The 21,040-nt window shown below is 38.3% G+C and overlaps 1 protein-coding gene across 1 annotated transcript; it reads left to right on the top strand.

Moving 5' to 3' along the window:
* Nucleotides 1–1,681: 1,681 nt before the first annotated feature.
* On the top strand, nucleotides 1,682–2,443 carry LOC143571897 (protein FAR1-RELATED SEQUENCE 8-like). Its single transcript, XM_077057207.1, has one exon. It carries the CDS (start codon nucleotides 1,682–1,684, stop codon nucleotides 2,441–2,443), a length of 762 nt encoding a protein of 253 aa, XP_076913322.1.
* The last annotated feature ends 18,597 nt before the right edge of the window (nucleotides 2,444–21,040 follow it).

The raw sequence follows: 21,040 nt of genomic DNA, 5'->3' as shown, positions 1-21,040 counted from the left end.
ATATATGCTTTAAATCTATCTATTTATTTTTTCAATTAATTTACTAAACTTTATATATGTTAAAATATAATAATATATACCATTCACTTTCATATATAATAAAGTTTATCATAGTTAGTTTTTTGGTTTTTTTATCAATGATTATTCAGGTTTTTTGTGGAACTTAAATTTGATTGTTACGGGCCAATAGTTGGTAAATAAATTGTGTGGTACAAGTTAACTACATGTGGCTCAAAATTTGTTAGTGGTCAAAAATGGATAATATGAGTATTTTTAAAAGTTTAAGAATGCAAGTGGATTTATCATCAAATTTGTTACATGTTTAAAGTTTTGACTTGAAAATGTCAAACAAATGAAAATTAGAATTTTAAACGTGATTTAGGTTTCGAATTTATTTTCAATGACATTTTTTGGAAACAATGAAAACATTCGGGATTTGACTAATTGACTATTTTTCCCATAACTATTAAAATTTAAGAAAATACGACGAACACTTTCGACATGCTACCTCCAGGCCTATCAATGTTTCTAACATTTATCAAATTTAAAACATTTGTGTTAGCGTTAGCTTTTCATTTAATGGTGATTAAAATGTAGTGTGTGAAACATGTCATACAAAATTATGCTCAAGTTAAGCAAAACATTCACAAAATTGAACAGGTTAACGCGTTATTTTTATGTGTTGTCATTTTGATAAAGTCGAGAAGCTCCCTCAAAATTATAAAAATCATTTTCATGTGGTAACTTAGAACTATTATTATATGAAAAGTATTTTGAAATTGGTTCATAACCAAAATTCTTTCAATTATATATATATATAGAAAATGTTTCAAACAAGAATAAAGAGTTTCCTACGAATGGTAAGAACCAATAGATTTTTGACATTTGGCATTAAAACCTATGGTAAAAGAATAATTCTAGGAAACTATGTCTGTTATAATGGTGAAAGAGTAATTCTAGGAAACTATGTCGGTTTTTGATAATTTTAAATCTCAACCATTGATTAACATGATCCAATGACTATGATTTATTTTTAGTACTCCTAGGAAACTACTTCTTTTTACTATAACCCTCACATATATATATATACATATATATATATATATATATATATATATATATATATATATATATGATGGGGGAAGTGAGTATGGGGCTGTTAAACACCCAACCTTACATGTGAAACCCCAAAACTACGTAGTTTTGATGGTTAGTATTATTTTATCTTTTCATTTTTTTTTTCTTCTCCATTAATTTAGCAACTCTCATTTAAAACCCTAAACTCTCAAATTCACCACGACAGGTTTCACATCTCTGATCCTGATTTTGCTTTGATTCAATTATAGCTCATCTCTGTATTCATATGCGAGTTTGGTGTCCCATCAAATCCATTCTTCATGAATAAATCACAGGTAACCATTAAAGAGATCGAGTTTTTATTCACATGTCCGTTCTTCATTAGTATTGATTAATATTCTTTGCTTTTTTCTAGTGTATTGATTAAAATCTTCACATGTGAACGCACAGCAACAACTAAACTTATTTTGATATTAATTTTTCAATTAGTCTAATAATTGTTCTCATTCCAATAATTGGACGAAGTGGATATTAATTTGTTCATCGTTCCAATATTTGGGATTTGTATGTGTAATTTTTTTTTCTGAAATAGGACACACAAACAATGGATTTACAACCTCAATTAGAGCATGAAGCTATTCAAAAAGATCTAGTTGTCTATTCAGATGTTGAAATAGAGGAAAATAATGATGTGAATGTCGATCCTCAGTTTGATAAAAATGAAGACAGTAATGTGAAGGGAATGGTTTTTGATAGTGCTGATGATGCGTATGAGTTCTACAATCGTTATGCCCTTTTACATGGATTTGGAATACGTAAATTTACGACTTTTAAAAATAAGACAACCGGTGAGCCTTATCAAAGTATGTATGTATGCAACAAAGAGGGGTTTAAAGATTTAAAGTCTAATAACTCTAGTGGGGATGTTAAGAAACGTCTTAGGGATTTAAGGACCGGATGTGAGGCATTTATTCGGATTTCAAAAGGTAAGGATGGCAAATGGATAGTGGATATGTTTAACGATGTACACAATCATGAGTTGATTCTTATTCCAACCAAAGTAATCAAATATCGTTCTCATGGGAAGTCTCACCACTCAATGGCTTGCAAATCTCTGATGTCAGAACTTGGTCAATCCGGGTTGAAACCTTGTCAAATCAAGAAGGTCATAAATACTGTGAAAAGTCCACTTGAAAATGATGTTACATCAAAACAATGTGCAGATATATTGATCGAGGAACGAAAACAATACAAAGGTAAGGAGTTTTATGGGCTCATTAAGAATTTCCAAGATAAATTGATAGAAGATCGTAACCTTTATTTTGTTGTCGATTTATTTGATGATGGGTCTCCAAGAAATATGTAACATCACGAAAATTTGGTCAAATTTGACAAACTAATAAAACTTAAGGACTAAAAATATTCATGGTATAAAGAATAGGTAAAATAAGGTAAAGAATGAAAATGAGCTTATGTTAGAGAATGGAGTAAGGAGACTCCATCCCACATCGGAGAAAGGAAGAAATATAAATCACTTTATAAGGAGGGCATTTCCCATGATAATGTTCTTATGTGGCCACCCACTCTCCCTAGTCCTAGCGGAGGGTGCGAAGCACCCGACGCGCACGCGCACGTGCACGGGCTCGGGCACAATGTGACGCTTTGATGGAGCACTTTGCACTTCGCACACACGCATCGCCAAGAGCCGCCTTTGTATTTTTGGATGATGAGGCGAATCGAGATATAGCAAGTTACCAAAAAAATCAGGGACTAAAAGTGAACAGATTTGAAATTTTTCATCTTCGCGATACGCGAAGAATCTGAGTTGCATCTTCACGATACGCGAAGATGCAGGACACGTGGCGAGACAGTAGCGACACGTGGCAAGTCTACACGGCGAATCAGCGAAACGCGATGTTGCAAGAAAATTTCTATAAATAGGTCGGCCATGAGGTGTTCCCATTCATCCATCTCACACTCCAAAACAACTACATTACCTTGAAAAGCGTGCCACGATCCCGATATGTCGATATCCCGAAAAGTTTTACCTCGAAGTGTGTGCCGTAACTCTACCTAGTTACTCTCTCGACTTCCCTCCAAATAGAAGTGCGATCCAAGTAGAGCTTAGGCATTTTGAGTAATAAGCCATTCAAGGTAGGGATTCTGCCCGATTATTATATTATAAATGGCTTAGACCCTAGTTAGGGATATAGCCCATACCTTGATAATATAATGAAATGAAAAAAAATAGATATTTATAAACTTATGAATGAAATATTATGTCTTTATTTTAAAGATTTTATAAATATTTCTTATGATAAAAGAAATGTGAAATGTACGTTTCTTCTTGAAAAAGAAACGTAGTTTATAAATGATTAACAAAAGTAAGGACTAGAGGTCCTTATATTTATAAAGAGATAAAATGTAAAGGTAAAGGTTATGCAATCAGACTAAAGGTCTGAAGCTAAATCGTTGATCTAGTACTTATAAAATGTTATTCTCGTACTATAGGTCCGAGGTAACGAGACAAATTGGTGAGAAACACCAACCAAGAAGAAAGGTGAATACGTCCAACTTTTTGTAAAACAAGTCTGTGAATGTTTGCATGGGATTAAATCCCTAAAACTTTATAAACAAAATTAATGCTGGCCCTCAGGCTATTATATACGTTTGTCTGGATCCTTACATATATGGGTAGACGGTGGGCACACCGCACCACACTTGCTAATGCCTCCACCACGTTTGGCCGGACTTAAGTAATGTCCGAGAGGGAATTATCTCGTGTATATTGATAGTTGCTAAGACCTCGATGCTGCAGTATCGCTGAGAGGTTCCAAGTATAACTGGAGGTTTATAATAGTATATTTAACTTGGTTGTTTCCTAAGCCACGATGGGCCGGGTCATAAGATACCTTAGGGGATAACTAAGTAACTTAAATGTTTTGTGTCAGCGTGTTCACCAGCATGTGTTGCTGACGTATTTTTATAACTGTTTTACAGGTAATGAAGAATAGGTGTTTGGAGACGAATGATAGTTGTTAGACGATCTGATGGCTCAATGGATGTTTTATTAATAAAATAATGTAAAACATGGTTTTGTAGTCCAAACACTTTTTGTACAAACTAATGGGTGTTTTAAAATCCCGTCTTTTGAATATAATAATATTTTATTAAAGTCTTCCGCTTTACAACCTTAAACTCTGATATATTTACAAAACAGGTAACAACGTTGGGTCACACGCCCAGGCCCTGAGCCAGGGTGTGACAAAATATTTTCTGGGCTGACGGGAGATCCAGAGACTCGTATGTAAAATTTGGGGACGTCATTGTGTTTGATGTCACGTACATGACCAACAAATTTAAAATGCCAGTTTCTCCTTTTGTCGGGGTGAATCATCATCGTCAGTCTATACTATTTGGCGGTGCACTATCGGAGAATGAGAAGCAAGAAACTTTTGAATTGTTATTTAAAACTTTTCTAAATTGCATGTTTGATAAGTATCTGTTAGCAATAATTGCTGATCAAGATAAAGCTATTGGAAATGCAATCAAAAGCTATTGGAATGCAGTATTGGGCTTGATGATATGCATAACAAAAATGGAGTTAGTGCGTTAACATTATGGTGTGTGCAGACAAATTTTAGAAAGGTAATTGAGAATGCACGGGACTCTCCATTTGAGATAGAGAAACTTAATACAATGTTGGTGAATTTTTTAGAAGAACAAAGTATCCGAACCAATTCCAAATAGCTTGAAATTGCAACACAAGAGTCTAATGTCAGAAGCTCACAAGTAAACATGATGCCCCAAATTTCTATTTGGGACCCATTAGCTCCTACTAATACTAAAGGCCGTCCAAAAAATGCAACTAGGATCAAATCTTCTCTTGAAGCACCAAAAAAGAGAACTAGTTCTTACTGTAAGGAATTGGGTCATTACATTAGTGGATGTCCAAAAAGGAAGGTAAAAGTAATATATATTTGTTTATAAAGACACATTTTTTTGAAAGTGTAATACTCGTATTTCTTTTTTTCAAAAGGATGAGGCTTTACAAGAAAGAGAAGGATGAATCAACTTGAAGAATGGCTTGTTTTCAAGATCACTTTTTTACCATATTATTTGAAGATCACTTGAAATGCTTGTAGTTGTTTATGTACAGTATGCTTTTGATTAAAACTTGAATTGATTCTAAAATTTTGGAATTTCTAAATTTGTATTGATGCAGCAGGTTTATTTTTAGTTGTTAAAGTGTTATTAAGAATTTAAATTGGCTGCTATGCATATTTGTTTTGGTAGTACTTGTTTGACAAACATTGAACGTATCGATATATTGGATCTTACAGTGACATGACTTTAAATTAAGTTAATATTTATTTAACAGGTGAAAGTACAAGAAATAAAAACAAACTGACAAAAATGATAAAATAGGATTTTACAACGAAATGGGTTTAAATTAAGTTAACATCTATTGAACGAAACAAAATATAAGAAATTAAAATGAAACTGGCAAATAAACAGCTATAATATCATGAAAAAAATTACATTGAATAATCATGTCTATTACCAAGAATTCCCACGACTCACGAGAACAATTACAAGATTGCATAAGTAAACTAAAAACTAGCCATTTAAGCCATAGTATCCTGTTGCATCATTTTTCAAGCTTAACAAAACAGAAAGTCCAAAATTGGTGTATGGTGACTGGATAATCATGGATTACTAGTTGAGTTCAGTGTATAAATCAAGGTCCACAGCTGTGCAATTGCCACTTTTCCTGACATTTGTTGCTATTGCACCATCTTTAAGACATAACGAGAAAACAACTAATATGTTGCTGCTCTTGACAGCCGACATGTTGCTTGGTATTAAATCTGCAGCTGAATAAAATATATAAAATTATTGAGAACGCAGATATATTCGTCAATTTAAATAAACGAGGCGAGCCTGAACTTGAAAAGACAACTCACGAGAGTTTGAACTTTAGAAAAATATCTCGAAACAATCCAAGCTCAAGCTCGAGCTTGAAAAAACAACTCACAAGCCGAGTTCAAAACTAAATTGAACTAAAAGTCATGCTTCATAAGTTTCTGCACATAATGCAAAATATTAGAAAGTGCATTCTTAATGTTCTATATGGATGGTTATGGTCATGGAAGGTTAGTTATTTATGCTTCATAAGTTTCTGCAATAAATTGACAAATAAATCAGAAACTTGTTATTAACAAATAGATCAAGGAACTATATTTAATCAGAGTATAACTTAGCTGCACAATCTAGAAACAAATTTGTAAAATAGTTAAACTACACAAAGATCTAGCTCTCCTCTTAATATAGCCTCAAACGAATTATAACGTAAGATAGAAAATGAATTATCTGTAAAAAAAATTAAAAAAGAAGGAAAGAAAAAGTTTTTAACATGTTTGACTTCCAAAAAGTCAAACTACAGAAGTAACAGATTTATATAGCCATATCTAATTAAATAACTAACCTTCGAGGACCATAACCATCCGTAAGTGAAGCATAAATAACTAATCTTCCATGACCATAACCATCCATAGAGCATTATGTGCTATGGCAATTGGCAAGAAAAAAAAACAAATACCAAAACAGAGTTTCACAATTAAGTAGAAGTTTGTGTTGGGCTACAATAAATGGTTTATGCTTTTAAATATGTTGTTGGGCTTTCTTTTGTAAACCAAAAAGGGTTTTTGGTGGGCTTGTGATTGTGTTGGGCTTAGGTATGGTATATGTCTATAAATACCATGCATATTCACCTTGTAAACTGTTGGTCATTTGTTAGTATTGAAGCCGTGACATTGTGTAACTCTTAAGGGCTTAAGCACCCGACTATTATATAATAGTGTGTTTTGAAGCCTTTCTTGTGTGTTCTTATTGCTATTATCATTCACGTATTGAATCAACACGTTGTTATTTTCCGCATTTCATCGTGTATTTGGTATCACATTGCAAGATCCTCCAACACGAGACTTACAATTGGTATCAGAGCCTATAGACCTATTCTAGGCTCGGTTGTGATATTAAGATTCCATTTTTGGGTTATTGGTTGATGTTTTGGTGTGTTTTCTGGAATTACACGTGTGGTGGCTGTTGAAGTTGTGTTCATTGTGTTCATCGGAATTATTTTGACTATTTTGAACACAAGATTGACCAAAATCACAACTGGAATTCAAATCCCTGATGTTTAGGGATTTGAAGTTGTTTCCTTATCTAAAAACATTTCAAAAGTGGTTCTCGGGAAGACTTTGATCGTTTTCGGCCAATTTTGAACGTTCTCGGTGGGTAAAGTGAGTTCTCGGCCAAGATTGAGGGTTCTCGGGATAGTTTACTAGTTCACTGGTTCTCTGGTTGACTCAGCAGTTCTCGGGTCATTATTCGGGTTCTCGGGTAACTAATTGGGTTCTCGGATAGACGGGTTAGTTCTTGGATCATCAATTGGGTTCTCGGATAGACGGGTTAGTTCTTGGATCATCAATTGGGTTCTCGGGTCAAGTATTTGGTTCTCGGGTCAAGTATCTGGTTCTCGGGTCAGTCTTTGGCTTCTCTGTTTACACTTGGGTTCTCTGTTGGGCCTACTGTTCATCTGGGCATGTTTGGATTGGGCTGTTTAAAGACTTTGGGTTTGTTTTGGGTTTATAATCATCATGGATCAATCCATCAACGCATCCATTAACTCAGCACTTCACCATGAGCTAGACTCCATTATGGGTACTGCTACCCGTGTGCCCCGTCTGCTGAAGCACGAAGGCATCTATGAATGGAAATTCAGGTTCGAAAAGTATGTCAAGATGAAAGATGCTAAGGTGTGGAGGAGCATAGTTAGAGGTCCTCAACCGATCACATATGAGACAGCCGAAGGAGAGATTGCTGTCAAGACTATCGAATTGTATGTTGATGCTGACTCTGACAAGGTAGAAGAAGATGAGAGGGCACTTGCCACTCTTACTATGGCCCTGTCACCTGAGATTGCTCAAGGATTCCGCGAGTTGCAATCAGCAAAGGACTTATGGCAGGCACTGATAGAGGTCTATGAGGGAAACGAACACATGAAGCGCAGTCGTCAGGACTTGCTGCGCCAAAAGGTTAATATGTTCAATCATGTTCTGGGTGAGTCCTTGGAAAGTCAGCTACAAAGATTCGTCACACTTGTAACCAATATGAGATCAGCCAACATACACTTAACTCTCATTGAAACCAACAACAAGTTGATCAACTCTCTGCCACAAGGATGGGATATGAACGTTGCTGTTATCAAGAAGACAAAGGATCTTTCTAGACTAACCCTATCTGAGGTGATCGCTATCATCAAGTCATGTGATATGGATGACAAACAACGAGCAATCAACCATGCAAATTCGTATACTACTGCTGGATACGCCGTGTCATCAAACAACGCACTTATATCGCAAGACAACTTCTCCATGTTCAAGTCCTCTCGGGGTGTGTACTCGCAGCCGCAGCAGCCAAATGAAAGTTTTTCCATGTTCAGATCAACTCAAAGCCAATTCACTCCACCTACACCTCAGCCACAGCTGCCTGCTTCCATATTCTTTCCACAGCCATCTCCACAGTCTCAACCCCAACCCAGTGTTGCTTCTTCCAGCAAGTCTCCTGCCCAAGGACCTGTCATCTCAAAAGAAACTCAAGAGAATATTGCTCTCATGGCAGGCTTCATGAACTGTTATAACACTTTTCTTGCTGAGACCTTGTTCAACCAGTCGGTTCTACTGAACTGGATCAGATCCATCCTGATGACGTGGAAGAGATGGACATCTCCTGGAAAATTGCCATGGCTGTATTCAAAGCGAAGAAGTTCACCAAAAGGACTAGCAGGAACAATTGGAACTTACCTGCAAACAAAAAGGTGGGTTTCAACAAGGAGAACCTCAGGTGCTACAACTGTCATGAACCAGGACACTTTTCTAGAGAATGCACAAATCTAGCAAAGGAGGGAAATATTGAAAGGGCTCTGGTTCCTGTGAATGGTGCAAGGGGAGATGATGCTGTTGCTGGAAGAAACGAGCAAGGATTAGTTGCATAACAATTTGATTGGGCTGATCAGATGGAGGCACTCACTATTCTGGGTCAGACTGCAAACCTCGCTCAAGTTGATGATGTTGAAGAAGGAAATGAGACTGAAGATCAAGTGAAGAGTCTCCAGTTTGCTTTCATGGCTTCTACTCCTACTGGTTCATCTGAAGTAAACTCTAATTTGTGTTCTCAAGCATGCATTAGAAAGGTAGAGCTATTTCGTGTGCATAATTGTAATCTTGTTTGGGAAATGGAAAATATAAAACACGAAAACTATACACTTAAGAAACTTGAGAAGGGTCTTACAGAAAAACTAGAAGCATCAAACAAAGACTTTTCAAAACTGCAAAGTGATTTAGTGTCAGGTGTTGTCATATCTTAGATGCCAATAAGAAAATTGCTGATCTAACCGCCAAACTTGAAGCATCTATTTTGGAAAACGCTAAATTAACGAATAAATTTGAAAACGCTGAGTTCAATTTTAAAAAGTTTGATGCTTCTAGTGCGGTCGTTGAGTCAATGATTGAAAAGCAATTAAGATGGAAAGAAAAGAGGGGTGAGGGAATTGGGTATAATGAGGTTCCACCTCCATACAAAGATAATTATACTTCCTCTCCTTTTGTTATTGAGGAAGATAAAGAGAAATCTTTGAAATATGGCAAACCTGAAATTAATGAAAAGATAATACCCTGGTTTGTCAAACCAGCTCAATCAGTTGTGAAAGTGAATGATACTAATGTTTCTACTTCGCGTGCAGATGAAGCAATCATTGAGGATTGGGTGGACGATGAGGAAGATTTACTTGTTTTGCCTAATAAAGACAATTTTAATAATGCTTGTTTTGAATTGTCTGATTTATCCTCTGTTAAGACTAATGCTTGTGTGGGCTCTGTTTTTAAGAGCATAAACAATTGTGTGGTTGAATGTTCTAGTAGTATTAATAAGTGTGATGTATTTTTAAATACTGATGTTAAACAGGAAAATGCTAGTAAATACACACCACCAAAACCTGTTAAAGAAGTAAACACAGGCATGAAAAGTGCAAGTAAATCAACCACTAAGGTCGATGCGAGACAGCAAAATTTGCAAAGTAGATCGAGACCAGGAATTGGCCACCCAAATTTATATGTGAAGCGACCAACTTGCTTCAACTGTGGCATTCCTAGTCACATTGCTAGAAACTGCCCGCATCGTCCTTATGTCCCATATTATGGACACCGTCAGAGGAGCGTGCCTCGGAATACTTTCAACAAATCACATTCAAATAAATCAAAGTATTTCAAGGCAAGTCCTTCTGATGGAAATTGGATTCGAGACAAGGCCGATCGTGCCAAAGTTAGACAAGCAACTCCTGCCATGTCTTGAAAACACGTTGGAAAACCGAGTTTGGTTTCGAGACCTTCACACGTTTCGGGATCGAAATTAAAAAACAAATCAAATCTTTCACGGTCTTCCGATCGTAAACCTAAGACAAAGCAAATCATTTGTGTGAGCCACAAAATTTTAAAACCGAAATACAAATGGTTACCTAAGTCTCCGGTTTCCAACCTCGGAACTCTTCATGTACAATTCTAGATAATCGGGAAGACATGTCTTGGTTACCCGTATCTAAAATTGATAAACTTGGTGTGCCCAGAGTGACTATGGAATGGGTACCAAAATCTAACTGATCTCGCACATGTTGCAGGAACGGCTATGGAGGAATATCATCAGACCGTGGTTTATTGATAGTGGTTGTTCCAGGCACATGACATGGGACATATATCAACTGAACAACATTTAGATCTTTAATGGAGACTATGTTTCCTTTGCGGGAGGGGAGAAAGGTAAAATCACACAGAAGGGTACGATAAGTAATGGAGTATTGAGATTCAAAAACGTAAACTTTGTTCCTGAAATAAAACACAGTCTCCTCAATGTTTCGCAGATCTGTGATAAAGGCTTTTCAACTCATTTCACAAACAAAGAGTGCTTGATTTTAAAACCTGGTATAATTATACCAGAGGACTGGGTTCTTGTTCGATCACAAAGAAAAGATAATGCTTTCGTGATCGACATGAACAGAAATGTTCGAAAAGAAATTACATGTCTATTTTCAAAAGTATCGGAACATAATGCCATGTTGTGGCATCGTCATCTTGGACATGCAAATGTCAAAAACTTGAACCGTCTTTCTAAAAACAACATTGTCCGAGGTCTGCCAATCAAAGATTTATAACAATTGAAAAATGTGTTGCTTGCGCTTTGGGCAAACATCACCGCAAACCTCACAAGCCGAAAGTGTTTAATTCCATCTCATCTGTGTTTCAATTGCTTCACATGGATCTGTTTGGTCCGATACACGTACTGAGTCTTTCACGTAGCTCTTATTGTTTAGTTATTACTGATGATTACTCACGTTTTACTTGGATATTTTTCTTGTCAAATAAGAGTGAAACTGCAGAGCTGATCAAGAGGTTCGTGGTACTAATGGAAAATCAGCTAAATCTGAAGCTCAAGAGTATTTGTTGCGACAATGGAACTGAGTTCAAGAACTCCGTGTTGAATCATTTCTGTGCTGAAAGGGGTGTGCTTAAACAATACAGTTCAGCTCGCACAACGCAACAAAATGGTGTTGCTGAGAGAAGAAACCGAACTCTTATCGAGGCAGCAAGAACTATGCTGTGTGACTCAAAACTACCGCTGTTTTTCTGGGCTGAAGCTGTTAACACTGCATGCTACGTGCAGAATCGGGTTCTGATCAACAAAAGCCAGATGAAGACTCCATATGAGATCGTCTATGGACACAAACCCACTTGTAACATCCCGAAATTTCTAAAGTAATATTTATTATATTATTTTGTCGGGTGAAATAAACGAGTTAGTGGAACGATAATAATAATAGCAAAATATGAAGACTTAGTAGGATAATTAGATGGGATTAGATATGGACCAAAAGGAAATATGGGCATTCGGTCCATGGGCTTAAGGGAGTATAAATACCCCCTTAAACCCCAATCCTTTCAATTCCATCCATTTATCCATCCTAATCTCTACACACCCCAAAACACACAACCCGAACCAAGATCCAAAGGCGAGGACCCGAGCTCGTTGGTGCTAGATCGTCGTGACGAACCAAAGCAACAAAACCAGCTCGTGTTCGTAGTTCGACTCATTTACGGTACGTTTATATCGAGAACTTGTTCGTTTAGGTTTGGATTAGTATAGAAATGATAGATCTGTGTTTGTATGGTAAAAACGAATCCAACAAAGCTAAACTTACTGAAAATGGTTACGATTTGATGGGTTAATCGATTGATAAAAGAACCTGTAACCTATATGCCTAAATCGCACCCCTTAAACATCGATGTTAGGCCGATTTGATGGTTGGGGTTTGTAGGCGCTGGTCAGACGATTCCGTGGATACCTAAATCGAGTTGTTTGGTTAAGAAACGAAGATGATTAAGGACGAACAGTAGCTGCAGCCGACAACTTCGCCTGCAAGCTAAGTTCGCCTGATGAACTTCGCCTGCAAGCTAAGTTCGCCTGATGACAACTTCGCCTAAAGCTAAGTTCGCCTAAGGTTTAACTTCGCCTAAAGCTAAGTTCGCCTAAGGTTTAACTTCGCCTAAAGCTAAGTTCGCCTAAGGTTTAACTTCGCCTAAAGCTAAGTTCGCCTAAGGTTTAACTTCTCCTAAAGCTAAGTTCGCCTAAGGTTTAACTTCGCCTAAAGCTAAGTTCGCCTAAGGTTTAACTTCGCCTAAAGTCAAGTTCGCTTATAAAATAAATTAAAACGATAAGTAAAAGTAATCTAATACTAGGCCACCAGATTAAATCAGACGGGTATTGATACGTGTAACTTATACAGTCAGCCGAGCTCAGTTAAAGAAGGGATTTACAACTATCGAGGAAGAAGCAGAGTTCAGGTGAGTTTCTAGCCCCATTTCCTTGTTATGTTTTCGGGGCTGTGTGCATACTCGATGTGAAGTGTGAATACACTTACCTTAAGTGGTAAGTGTATGCTATAGATGTTATACGAGGTATATATTTTATAATGCTTATCGGTACGTGAACGATCTTCGGATATTGCACGTATCGCCAAGGATAGTAAATTCCAAGTGGTTGATAGTGTGTATGAATGTTATGATGTGACTTGTTTATTACGTAAATACTGAACTGATATGAAGTGTGATATAGGTAGGTAGAGGTAGAGTGTGTTAGAAGTGGCAAGAGTCTAGTAAGGGTGTTAGTGGCATAACGTGAGCGCGTGATAGGGAAAGCCTGTACGTGCCATCGTTATTATGTGTGTATGATTGTTGATGTGACTTGCTTATTATGTAAATGATATGAAGCGTGTTGTAGACAAGTAGAGGTAGAGCGTGTTAGAAGTGGCAAGAGTCTAGTAAGAGTGTTAGTGGCATAACGATAGTACGTGGTAGGGTAAGCCTATACGTGCCTTCATTATTAAAGTGGCAAAGTGGCATAACGTTATACGTTATTAAAGTGGCAAAGTGGCATAACGTTTTACGTTATTAAAGTGGCAAAGTGGCATAACGTTATACGTTATTAAAGTGGCAAGGTGGCAAAATGGTAGGCGTAAATAAGAGGCTAAGTGGTAATGTAAGCAGGTTAGTAGTGGACTACGTGTCTGCGGATACGTATATGATGCATGTAGTGGTTGTATGACAAGTTGCTTGATTAACTAGAACTCACTCAGCGTAGCTGACTTTTAGTATGCACGCAGGTGATCAGACCAAAGAACTAGCATGAGGATGGCACATGGCATGGATTGAACGGCTGGTATCTTAAGATGGAAGAAAAGATGTTTTAAATATAATGATTTGTTTATAGTATCAAAGAAGAGATTGAATGTTTTGTATCGAATGCTTCAAGTAAACGTTTCCGCGGAAGTTTTAATTAACTCTGATTGCAAGAACTGTGTTTATGAGTAAATCCGACGTTAAAGTAGGGCTACCGGGTTCGGGGCCTTACACCACTGTTGCTCATTTTCGTGCGTTCGGACGTCCATGCACACTGTTGAACCTTGACTCGACTCTGAAATTTGGAGCAAAGGCCGATGACTGCTATTTTGTGGGTTATGCGGGTCACACTGCTTACAGGGTATACAACAAGTCCACAAAGCAAATCGTGGAATCGTACGATATTCGGTGGCTTGAGGAAAACGAGACGGATGCTAGAGTTGGACCTGACTGGTTGTTTGACTACAATGAACTATTCAAGCCATTCAATGTGCCTTCAGCCGTCGATACTGAAACTTCTGATATAGTGGGATGTGCTGATGAAGATGAAGAGTTGTTTGATATTCTTCAAAAGGGGCCAGTTACGGGTATTGATCCGCCAGAATTATTCGACAATAGTCAACCGTCATCCTCGGGTTCTCAAGATCCTGATCCGACACTTGTCTCAGAATCAACTCCAAGTTCTCCGGTTGAGAGTGGTTTGCCTTCAACCTTAACACCTTCGGCTAATGTTCCACCAGTTGAGGGGGAGAATCTCATCGGACAAGTTTTCGGCAGTACTCTCTTTCCAGATGCTATTCCGAACGAATACATTGCTAGTACCTCGTATCAGCATAGTACAGCAGCTTCTGGTTGGAGAAATCCTCTAATCGATTAGCTTGATGAACTCATAAATTTTTCGGCCACCAGCAGTGTTCCAGATCACTCCGTTCCATCAAGAATTCAACGGGATCATCCAATCGAAAATATCATTGGTCCCTTTGAGTCGGGTGTGTCAACAAGAAGTCAAACAGGAAACATAAACAATTGTCTCTACTCCTGTTTCATTTCTCAGATCGAACCGAAATCAGTTAACATGGCACTTCAGGAACCTAGCTAGGTAGATGCAATGCATGAAGAGCTGAATCAGTTTGACAAGCTAAATGTCTGGAAATTGGTGGAACTGCCTAGCGGGAAAAAGTCGCTTGACACGAGATGGATTTTCAGAAACAAACAAGACGATACTGGGGTTATTGTCAGAAACAAGGCTCGTCTTGTAGTTCGTGGATTTCGTCAGGTAGAAGGGTTGGACTGCACAGAAGTTTACGCTCCCGTAGCTCGACCTGAGGCAATTCGTATATTCTTGGCATATGCATCCTATATGGGATTTACTGTCTATCAAATAGATGTCAAGACCGCCTTTCTGTACGGGGAAGTAAAGGAACAAATCTATGTGGATCAGCCACCAGGCTTCAGAAGTTCTAAGTATCCTGATCACGTCTACAAGCTAGAGAAAGCTCTCTATGGTCTTCACCAAGCCCCTCGGGCGTGGTATGCTACGCTAACGGCTCACTTGTTGGAACATGGTTACAAGTGTGGGACCATTGATCAGACACTGTTTCTGAAGACGGTTGGAAAGGACCTCATCCTTGTTCAAATCTATGTGGATGACATCATTTTCGGTTCTACCAGCACCACTCTGTGTACTGAATTTGAGGGGGTTATGAAGAAGAGGTTTGAGATGAGTTCACTGGGAGAGATGACGACATTTTTGGGTTTACAGGTTCGTCAGAGTGCAACAGGGATTTTACTGCATCAAGGGAAGTATGTCGAAGACATTCTAGCAAAGTTCGAGTTCCAAGATTCCAAATCGGCAGCGACTCCCATGGAGGAAAGACCACTTCTTTCTTCTGATGCTGAAGGGAAATCCGTAGATCAAACACACTATCGATCGATGATTGGATCCCTTATGTATCTCACTGCTAGTCGTCCCGACATCATGTTTGCTGTTTGTCAATGCGCGCGTTTCCAGGCTAACCCTAAACTCTCTTATTTAATTGCTGTTAAACGTATTTTTCGTTATCTGAAAGGGCAACCGAAGCTTGGTCCTTGGTATCCCAAAAACTCAGAATTTGATTTGTATGTTTTTGCTGACAGCAATTATGGAGGTGATGATATTGACAGGAAATCTATATATGCGGGATGTCAGTACTTGGGTGATCGCCTGATTTCGTGGCAATGCAAGAAACAATAGACGGTGTCTACTTCTACCGCCGAGGCTGAGTATGTGGCTGCTTCCGCATGCTGCTCACAGGTTATCTGGATGCAACATCAATTGCTAGATTACGGTTTGGAATTTCTTGACACTCCCATGTTTTGTGATAATGATGCTGCTATTGCAATTGTTAAAAATCCTGTTCAGCATTCCAATACCAAGCACATTGACATCAAAGTCCATTTTATTCGAGACTGTTACGACCGGAAACTGATTCATCTTGAACAAGTCCACACCAATAATAACGTGGCAGACTTATTTACTAAACCGATTGGAACAGCCAGGTTCAATGTGCTCGTGGGATTCCTTAAGATGCTTCGTTTTGATGATTGAGTCTTACGTGAGGTAAATTTGTACATAAAAGTTTTTCGGTTTTCGGTAAAATTTTTGCACAAATTTAGGGGGAGAAAATTAAAAATATTCAAAAAGAGTGTGCGTGTGTGTTTTCATTAAAAAAAAAACGTTTTTCTTAGCATGCTTAAAATTATGTCGGTCATTTAAGTCTGAAGGACATGTATCTTTACAAGTTTTGGTCCTGTAGTTTACTCGTAGACAAACGGGATAGCCATCACCTAAAGGCTGAAAGTGACCGGGGCGGCTGAGTTCTAAACTGGTTTTTAGTTATTGTTTTAACATCGGGAAGTGATATAAATATTCAGTTACAAGCCTCATGAAAAGGTTAAATTTGTTTTAAATGAAAATATGATCCAACCTTTGGAAAATCGACTTTGTGTGCCTAACGTGTGAAGTTAATAGGTTTAAAAGGCTTTTGAACAGTCATTGTTATGTACGGTAGCTTTCCATGATGCGTAAGAGTCTAAAGTGATATAAACAAAAATATACTAAAACTTATTGTGGAGAGTCATTTTGAAGACATATGTATGTGTCTAGATACATCTCTCTGAATGATAGGCAGAAAGGCAATTATCCGGTCATACACAAGCCCATCAGTATCTTGATCACCAAAATACTTATTGTGCATATATTAAAATATATATATATATATATATATAATTTTTATATTATATCTACGTTCAAATAAATTTTAAAAGCTTTAAGGGTACAACTAGAACAACAGGAATGCAAAGCATTCCGAATGAAAGGCATATAAGTCCATCATCCAACCTTAAATGCTTAAAAGACTGACTCAACAATTTAATGTGTCTACCTCCAGAATAGTGACTCGGAGATGACATCTATGGATGAGAGTCAAATTTTATCAAAAACTTTTGATCAAGTACTGGGGGGTTGGAGTCAAGTTGGGGTGATCCGGAGAAAGCCAAATATGCTTTGAGAAGAGATAAGAGGCATCATAAGTTCAAAAGTGCTGTCCATCTAAGATTTAAGCCTAACTGAACCTAATGCGTATCACTGAGGCAATGAAAATCATGCTAAGTTTGCAAATACCTGCTATCAACCTGCTCTCTGTGTCATAATAAGGCTGAAAATGAATCATTGTGAAATCATACTAGTCGATATGATTCCATGTTAGGATCTTTTCTTAAAGTTTAGTCCCGTGTGAAAAACTGAAATCTGATCCCGAAATTGTTAAAAACTGCTAAAAGCCTGATCGTTGTATAAATCTTGATGTATGTGTTTTATTTTATTTTACTTAATTTTATTTTTTATTTTATTTTGCGTCTCGGTTTTGTCTCACGGTTACTCTCGTTAAGACGAACATGTTAAGGCATCGTTTTTATTAAACATGAATTGAAGGATGGTCATGTGTGGCCTGTTGGTATGTTCATAGGTCTGGCCCACATGGACTTATCCCTCTTAGATATGAGCATATATGTGTTCTAAGCCCAATTGTGTTCTCGGCCCAATGCGTTCTCGGCCCAAATCTGATCACAATTGAAGTTTAAGAGGCATAATTCAGATTTTGAATTATCATTATCATCATAATCATTCAAATCCTATATCTCCTCTGCAAACACATTTGCAGATTCTTTCATCAAAGGACAATCATCTCATATACATTATGTGTATCATCTAAATCATCAAGGTATAAGAAACCAAATCAATTAAACTATTCACGATGAACCTTAAATCGGGTTTATGGTATCTTGGACATTACACACTTTGTTGGATACATGTTTAGGATATATTGAATGGCAACTTCGGTTGGTTTGGGTGTATTTGTGGTATTGACTGGTTTTGACTGTTTGATTAAGTTGCAGGTTTCATGGTGTTCGTGTGAGGAAGACGACACTGTTTATGGAAACCCTTTGTTTCCATAAACAGAGATCTCCGTGTTCTCGGGGTTCTGGTTGACCGAGAACGGCTGGTCAACCAGAGAACTCTGGTTTCACCAGTGATCCTATGAGTTCTCGGGTAAGGTTGACCGAGAACTCATGGTCAACCAGAGAACTCTGAGTTATTCAGAGATCTCTGGGTTCTTGATCTTGGTTGCCCGAGAACAATATGTTCTCGGGTACTTAATATAATATTGACAGAGAACATGGTTCTGAACCGAGATCATCCTTAAAACATAAGAAAATGACAATTTCTTCACAAACTTTCACCACTTGTTACTTTTGATCCTCAAAACTGTTTTACATGCTCAAAACTAATCAAACTCTTGATCTTATGTGGTGTTTCTGTCACCAAGCATCTAACTTGACTCGTTTATTGCAGATATGGCAGATCAAGCACCGTTGAAAACAGCTGACTCTCACAATGCAGCTGGTTGTCTGTTTGATCCCCATCCTGCTCACCAGGAGTTCAAGTCAATGATTGTCAGGCTTAATACATGCAGAATTTCACACGCCCTTCGGGAAAATCCTATTATATGCAAGAAGATGGTCTCGGATTTTTGGAATCATGCTTCCATCAGCCAGAGGGGACCAGGGGGAGAAACGGTGATTGAATCAAATATTCATAAGGTTCCGGTGGTCATATCTGAGGCCATCATCCGCGAAGTACTTCTGTTTGGTGATAAACCTGATCACCCTACAGAATACCCAGTGGATGCGGTCGCAGAGATCGTCTCTTAAATGAGCTACGAACGTGCTTACCCTCCCGCCATCAAGAAGCTATTCCATCCGTACTGGCGTTTCCTCATTCATACCTTCTTCGCATGCATATCCGGAAGAAAGGGAGGTTCTGATGAAATAAGTCATACACAGATGTCCACGGTGGTTGCTTTGATCATGGATTGGAATTACAACTACTCCAAATTAATTTTCAATGAGATGATGAGCAACCTCAAAGGGAAGAAGAAGGAGATGTTCCTCATGTATCCGAGGTTTCTACAGATGATTTTTTATTCACATTATCCACAACTGGTGAGATCTGTAGAGACGTTCGATTTGAAGAGTTTGGGTCCTACTACTTTTGGTCTGATGAAACAACCAAGGAAGGGAACAAAGATTACATACCAGGGACTCCATCCCTTGGTAAAATTCGGGAAATTTGCTGATCTTGAAGCTGCAGCTGCACCAATCGTTGCTGAGGAGCACGTGACTTCGGTTCGAAGGCCAGCTGCACCGACCTTCGAACTATCCTCTGATGATGAACCAGACAGTCCTCCGCCATATACGGCAAGAACTAAATCTTATGTACCTCCTGAAACACCCGTACCAACATCCGCTCAGATCGAAGCAATCAAAGCAAAGCTCCAGTCGACTGCATTGAAACCTCCTCAATCAGTAACTGTGACACATAAAGAAGAGCTAGAAGAGGAAGCAGACACCGGTCTCGTACCACGTAAAAGAAGGAAGAGAGATCCTAGACCAGGTGTCCTGATAACTGAGGCTACAACTACAACAACAACACCAACAGAGACAAAAACACAACCAGCACCACCAACAACAGCTCCAACTGTACTGCTGCATCACTACCACCAGTTCAATAACCACCGCCAGCTCAATCTCCACCACCTGAGCCAGTTACTCAACCTCAGGTGGCATCAAGTCCAGTTCATGATCCACAACCTTCTCAAGATCTGTTATTTGATGATATCTTTCCAGATTTTGACTTTGAAACTCATGTTGAATCAACTTTTGGACCCTCGGGACCATCCGATCCGGTTGCTCAAGGGAGTTCCAGTGCGTCAGAGAAGGTGGCCCAAATTCTTGCCATGCAAGACAAATTTCTGTAAGACAAGGGCAAGGGCATAGCATTAGAGCAAGCACCAGTTGATATACATGCTCTGCAACAGCGGGTTTTTGAATTGGATCAAGATTCGGTTGTCAAAGATGTCCGAATTCAAGAGCTAGAAGCAAGCAACTCAGACAAGGATTCCAAGATTAAAGAGCTTCAAGCTAGTATGGGAGGCCTCACTACCCCTTCCTATGATCTCCAACAAAGGCTTGTGAGTAAATTTGGAGATGAATTCAAAAGTGCTAACGAAAGCGAGAACGTTCAAACAGCTCAAGATGTGTTTCATCCAGCTTCAGACATTGAGACTTCTGCGGGTCTACAACGATATATGTCTACTCCACCTAGAACCGCCGAACAAAAACAAAGACTTATACGGAAAACTCTGATTCGCAAAAACTCAAATTAGAATGTAACTTCGTCTGATCATCCAGAGAAGTTTGTTGTTGAGCTTCAAAAAGGGTTCTCTGATAAATACGGCGATCGTTCTGGAGATTGTGTCGTGGGGATTTGATGTTGACAAACGTATGTGGTCGGTTAAAAGGAAGTCTGGAGGACTCGAGTATTACAAGAAGATAAAGGACTTAGGTTCATGGACAAGGGTGGATTTAAGTGAATTGATCAAGGCACCTTTCCATAACCCAAGTAACGAGTCAAAGGCCACTAACTTCTGGATCTACTTGAGCAATCAAGTTGAGAAAGGGTTTCCTTCGATGCATACTGCTGAATCTTTTTTGAAGAAGGCCAAGGGTGTTCTTGATCCGCGCACTGGAAAGACGATGATGAATGTAATGTGGCCACCAACCAAGAAAGCTACTTC

This window comes from Bidens hawaiensis, unplaced genomic scaffold (genome assembly GCF_021521415.1).
Source record: "Bidens hawaiensis isolate Kalapana, Puna unplaced genomic scaffold, B.hawaiensis_p1.1 tig00025606_1, whole genome shotgun sequence".
NCBI lineage: Eukaryota > Viridiplantae > Streptophyta > Magnoliopsida > Asterales > Asteraceae > Bidens > Bidens hawaiensis.
The sequence above is the reverse complement of the archived record's forward strand: the minus strand, read 5'-3'. Positions and strand labels throughout refer to the sequence as shown.

Bases quoted from the DNA above. Each gene is read 5' to 3' on its own strand.
- LOC143571897 (XM_077057207.1), top strand. From the start codon at position 1,682: ATGGATTTACAACCTCAATTAGAGCATGAAGCTATTCAAAAAGATCTA.